General features: G+C 35.2%; 1 protein-coding gene across 1 annotated transcript; it reads left to right on the top strand.

Annotated features, from left to right (window-relative positions):
• Positions 1 to 73: 73 nt before the first annotated feature.
• LOC117157737 (uncharacterized) lies at positions 74 to 5,915 on the top strand. The gene is made up of 5 exons (XM_033335998.2): positions 74 to 432; positions 1,188 to 3,975; positions 4,180 to 4,370; positions 4,757 to 5,137; positions 5,227 to 5,915. The coding sequence occupies exons 3-5, from the start codon at positions 4,269 to 4,271 to the stop codon at positions 5,767 to 5,769; spliced, it is 1,026 nt and encodes a 341-aa protein (XP_033191889.2). The 5' UTR covers positions 74 to 432; positions 1,188 to 3,975; positions 4,180 to 4,268; the 3' UTR covers positions 5,770 to 5,915.
• The last annotated feature ends 584 nt before the right edge of the window (positions 5,916 to 6,499 follow it).

Raw genomic sequence — 6,499 nt, 5'->3', positions numbered from 1 at the left:
AAACCTAACTGCTTATTTATTTATAAACATTATCTTTTATTTTTACTTAAAAAACGATTTTAATAAAATAAAAGTGTAATCTTCACGTAAACAAATTCGAGAGGCGAAATTGCTGAAATGTTCGAAGGATTAAGATTAATCTGCAAAAAGGAATTATTATTACAAAATTTACTCTAAGTTAACGACGACGACAACGACGATGACGACGACGACGTTATTTAGAATTTACAAAGAAGAGCAGGCCAGTCCATTTTTGATCTTCGTAATTAAGAAAAAAGGATAAACTGGAGATGTAATTAGTCATATCCGCATTAAGGTGAATCATACCAACATTGAGGAATATATCGTAATAATGCTAATGATGGACATGTAACTAGTTAAATATATAATGCTTACCAATGGCAATGAATGTTTGCTCTTCCAATACTAACCGTAAGTTCAATTAAATATATTACCTTTCTTTTTATTTTTTTTTATACGTGGGGCAATCCTGACGGACACCTTGCCGCTTTTCTGGGAAGCGGCAGGGTAGTATCGGACTTACCGATTACAACCGCCGGGTGGCCTATCTAACGCCCAACAGGAGTGTTCCGGGACCGAATTCAAATTACTGCCGGAGCACTCCTGCGTCTTCTCTCATTCCGAGGGAGCCATTCCTCCGGTCAAGTTTGAGCATTGAGAGGGACCACACCTCTCAATGCTATCCCCTGGGTCGTCGTATGAGTCCGATGTACAGGACCCGGGAACAAACGATTCCCTCATATAGTCAGCACACTCCGACCCTGGTCCCACTGATATACCCTTATGTAGCAGCAAGTTACATAAGGCGTTGGCTGCTGCCGTCACTTTGGGGACCAAGGGCTTGAAGTGCGGCCTGAACGTCCATTGATTGTCGATGGTGAGGCCCAGATTTTCATCCGAAGCCCCACCTCGACATCCTGTCCGTTTATATCCAAACACAGGCCGGGCGGAGGAGCCTCCCTATGCCGTCAGTCGTAAAACCAAGTGGTCCTCCGACTTGGCTAGGGACATGCTGAGGCCCAGCCTGAATTAAATGTATTATCTATCTATTATTTACTTATCTATCTTTCTACTATCTCTTGTTAAAACTTGCTATGTGTTAACCAAGTTCATTATATGTAACCGATATTTGATAGAGGTATGCATTACTAATTCTAACTTCGCAGGATATCTTAACAATAATTAAATTCTAAGAGATAATTCTAAGAGTAACGACTCCTATGTTGGATGCAGTTAATGCGGTCATTGCACAGTAAGAATATTTAACATAAGAGTAAATTAACGGTAAAAAATACGAGTAACTCTGGGTGAAGAGATTAAGTGATAAAACGATAAAATGGAACTGATAGAGCGATGTTATAAATTTCTTCAAATAAGTTAAATAAAAAAAAAAAAAAATAGAGAGAAGTAAAGAAACATAAGATAATATACGAAAGTCTATAAGCGTAAGTCTGTATACTCCCATCTATGTTGAAATAAGATAGAAAATAATTTAATTTAATGTAACTCAACCATAAAGTAATTGAAGGTATGTATACGCTAAAATGTTCTGTATCGCATAGCACATAGTTCAACTGTAATCGTTAATTAAAAGATGAAATGCACGAATGGCGTAATAATGGGAATCATTATTTTGCTCCGTTCCCTTAGAATCTTTTAATGTTCCAGGAACAATTCAAATTTTTTCAGCGACACGAAGTTGCGAACGAAGAACAAATGCTAATAGTCAGATGTTCGATATATTTCGAAAACTGCAGTTTCTTTTTTTAATGAACCTTCAACGAGAAATATTTGTAATTCAACTTTTTTTTTAATTATTCAGTGATATGTCCGGGCATTTTGTCGGTCAGTAAGTTCCGTACAATGATAAATCAAGAAGTGATTGACGATCGTGTATCTTGACATTATGCAAAATAGCAGAGAGGCGAGAAGAATCAATCATGGGCATTTTGCTTGGTTATACAAGGTTCGTTAACTCACTTGAGTCATTTGTAATTTCTGTTACCATCGTTGGTCCAAATCTTAAATTAAAATCATAATTACAATTTCAACGATATAATTTAATTATAAACAAATGTACGAAAGATAAAAAATAATAGGAAAAAAATGTATAGAAAAAAGTAACACAAAATTTCAACTGGCCTAACGTAAGAAGATTATTTAACACTTTTATAGATTTTAGAATTTTAATAAACTTATTCTTCAGAAACGCTAATAATTTGATCATCCAAGGATAATAATTTAATTTAACGACCCCGTGAAAGAGAGTTATATTTCACACGGTATAAACAGAATTTTTTAACAAGGTCCTATGTCAAGAAAAGTGCGTTAAACCATTACCCGCTGTACAAGCATATTTACCAGAGGGTTGTCTACGATTCTGCGTGGATCGCGTGGCTCTGAAAGATTGGCCCCCGATACTGAAAAGCATCGCCGAGAGTCGAAATCTGTCGAAAATCAATATCTATAGCCGAAGTCGTTGCAAACGAGTACGTGAGAAAGTGAATACGGAGGAGAAGCTTGAGAAATTATGGTATCTACCGTATAATTCTGAACGTCATGTCAGACAAATTTAACCGAACTTTGTAAGAAACGTAAAACTGGCAGTCACGAATCATACTTAAACAAAGTAAAAGTGGTATTACGTAAAGACAGATTGCTACTACGAAAAGACATAAAATTATCGTGTGGAAAATTATGAATAGTCCTAGAGGCTCGAATATTTCGAAATTTAATTAAAGGTACTTCATCTAAATATTTTGCAATCAAATACTTTATGACAATTAAATTTATAGAATTGTTCGATTTCGTTGTATCCCCAAGCTTAAAAATCCCAAGGTACTTCATCTACATATCTTGCAATCAAACATTTTATGAGAATTAAATTTAGAGAAATGTCTGATTTCGTTGCATCCCCAAGCTTAAACTTCCTAAGCTTTGCTCTAACACTACAGTGTCGTCTTTCCACGTAGCACAAGAGCTCTGAAATTTTCCTGTTCTTCCTGTCCCAAAATTCAGTTACTAAAACAATAAATTTTCAAGTGTTGAATTCTTCAATTTCTATATTATCAAAACGTTGAGCATAAGTGTTCTCAAACTTTTCAATTCCAATTCATCTTATCTCAGGAATGATTAATAAAATAATTAAAAAATTCCAGTTCAGAAATTCTTCAATTTTTATATCACTATAATAAAAATTGAAACCTTTTGAATTCAAACCTTTTTATCTCCAGGCTAATTACGAAAACGATACAAAATTTCAGAAATTCTTCAGTTTCTACATTATTAGATTCTTAAGCACACCAAAAAATCAAATTATATTGCTATAGAAATAAAAACAGGACCTACATTGAATTTTTTCTATGCCTAAGATTGAAATTTCTACGCTTGAAGGGTGAATATTTAATGCACAACCAGCACGAAATTATATTCGAGAGATATATTTTCCTTGCGGATACTACTGCCAGAAAGTTTAAGCTTGCAGGTCTGCATCTCCTGGACTGAATGGAAAGAGAGAAAAGAGAGATTTAAATGGAAAGGGAACGATCTAAAGGAATGTGGAACCAGAGGAGGGACAAAATGAAGGCCGGAGAAAGACAGGAGGAGAGGGATAAACGAAGGAAAAGGCCAGAATCTCCCAATATGAATAATATAGAGAAAGTTAGAATATAAACAAAAAAGAAAGACGTTGATACCCTAGACTGGCATTTGATGACACGTCCAGGCGATGCAAAGGAAAGGATCAAGCAAGTCCAGTCATCTACACTAACTTCCTGTTGCGCTGTCTCGTCGACTCCATCGCTGTTTGCGCGAGGGATTCTTCCGCCATCACCTCCATCACTCTCGATGGGATTCCGTTATCTCTCAAGTACCTCAACATCCTCTGTTGCGGTTTGAAGAACAACGAGAAGCTAATTAATCTATCTTTGACAAAGTGTCATATAGGAGACGTCGGTTAGTATCATTTTCTGACTTTTTAACACGTAATAATCATTGTTTTAATTTTTATATTACTATTTTTTCCTTAACTCAATAGTATTCTAATGTTTTACTTTGAAAACACAAATTATATGCATTTTATTTCGAGTCACTCTTGCGCTATTAGTCAACCTCTTACGAAATAGTTTTAGTGATTGTCCACTTCTTTTGTTGATTCAGGTTGTGATTTGTTGTTGGGCTGTTTGAGGAACAATCCAAAATTGTGTGTATTAAATTTATCGTCCTGCCGGCTGTCGAACAGAAGTGCCATGTGCCTGTCCCTGTTCTTGAAGAGAAGGAAGGCTGATCTGTTGCAGAATGTTTGGGAACAGTCCTCTGTACAATCTCCGGAAGAAAATTCTGACAAGAAGGTGGTGATCAACTTTATTGTATATTATGAGAGACTATAGATACGTGTTTATATAACAAGTCCAAATTATAATAACCGTAACTAGTAGACTGCAGATGTCTATGCATTTGTGAGAAATTTCAAGGTGTAACAATGTAGAGAATGCACATGATACACTGTAAGATACGTAAAATATCTAAAATACACTAGTCGCTGTAATACTTGAAGTAAAAGTGAAAGAAATTTGTATACAGTTTCCACCTGCAGTCTAATGTGATTAGATTCCAGCAATTATGTTCACAAAAAATGTAAATTTGCATAACTGTCTGTAGACTACATTCAGGACGTGAATTATATTGTTCAAGATAACAGAATTGTATTGTAATTTATTGAACTCCTTTTCTTCAGCCCCAGGGATTGCACACGTTGATTCTGAACCAAAATCCAAAAATCGGGGACACCGGCTTGAGGCAGTTAGTTTATGCGTTAAAAAGCGACGTCTGGCTGAGATCGCTGAGTCTGAGGCACTGTGGGATCAGTAAACACGGAGCAGAGACGATGATTCGTCTCTTACAAACCAACAGTAGAATTACGAAGCTAGATCTCACTGAAAATCGCATACCTATTAACACCTTACAAATGATACTGAGGATATTGAAGAGAAGGCGAGAGATGGCTGAAAGTATAACGTCGAAGAAAAGATTTCGTATAGATATGAGACGAGACTTGATAAATAATAGAATTCATGAACTTATAAAACAACGTAGAAGAAGTTTACGAAATAGAACAGTGAGTTGTCGGTTTTCGCTTCTCTGTAATTTAAACAAAGCCCAAATATATTTATATATCTAATAACTTGAAAATGTCAATTTGCCCAGGAAAGGCTCAACAAATATTCAACGCAGAAACGTCATTGGAAGAAGATCCATAGGTTCGAGATAAAAGTGAAACAGTCGAAGGAAATAGAAGTTCCGAAAGAGGATCAAAGTCGAAGGAAGAAACTTGGAGATTTGGAATCGCAGTTATGGAGTCTAGTCGAGTCGAATTTCAAATTGAAGGAGGAACTATCGAGCAATAAAGCGTTGCTGGATACAGAAGCGCAACAAAGATCAAAAATGGAGGACGAGTTGCAAAAAGTGTCGCTTCGGTTAAACGACCTTAAAAGCAAAGTCGTTATGTTAGATTGTGTTTCCTCGAATGCTTGTAACGAAAGTCGCTTATTGAAGGGACTGAAGTACATTTTTGACAAATTGGAATCATTTTCGACAGCGAGGCAGAAGGATATAAACGAGGAAGTTCTTTTGAATCCTGTGGAGCCATTATGGTCATCGCCATTGACACAACAAATGGAGAATAGTTTCGCGAATTGCTTGCAACAGACTAACGTAGCTTTGTTCCCCGTTGAAAATATCACGATGTGAATTTCAGATAATTTTTGAAGATATATATATATAAATAACATACAAATTACTTTTATGAAGTCTATTTTAATAAAAGAAGCGTTTTATGTCATTTTGAATTGTATTTTTACGGTGGTATTGTAAGAATAAATGTTTGGTAAAGAGAACATGGCAATTTTTCTTATCTTTTCTTATCCTTCAGTTTTAATCCTCTCAATAATTCATCAAACCAATTAACAAACTTCAAATTTCGATTTAAGAATTTCCATTCTGTTCAAAAGTTTTCGTCGAGTACCACTCTTCTTAGATTTGGAATATAATTGCGAAGTAATAATGGTAAAATTATGAAAAACAATTAGGAATGGTATAAATTCTTCTAATAAGATTAATATTTGTTAGTATTTGTAAAAAGGATAGAGTCATTATGTTTAGATATACCTGCAACTTCCAATACAATTGTATTAAAGTTTCCTGACAGTTTTAAGAATTCCTAACTTTCCGATAAACGGTACATAACGTTTTGTTCAGTCTGCGGTACAATCACAATTGATTCAATGTATCATGTATAGGATAAGATTACAACACTAATGATTGGAACTAAATATAAGTATAACCATGAAAATGCAAATCATCGTCATGAAGGAAACATAGAATTGTTTATCGTTAGTAAGGGCATATAAGAAATTCTGCGATGTTTATACAAATTGAGAAGACGAAAGAACTTTCAGAAGTTCTACAAGCTTGTACTCTC

This window comes from Bombus vancouverensis, chromosome 6 (assembly GCF_051014615.1).
Source record: "Bombus vancouverensis nearcticus chromosome 6, iyBomVanc1_principal, whole genome shotgun sequence".
In the NCBI taxonomy this organism is placed as follows: domain Eukaryota; kingdom Metazoa; phylum Arthropoda; class Insecta; order Hymenoptera; family Apidae; genus Bombus; species Bombus vancouverensis.
This window is presented reverse-complemented; position numbering and strand designations above follow the sequence as displayed.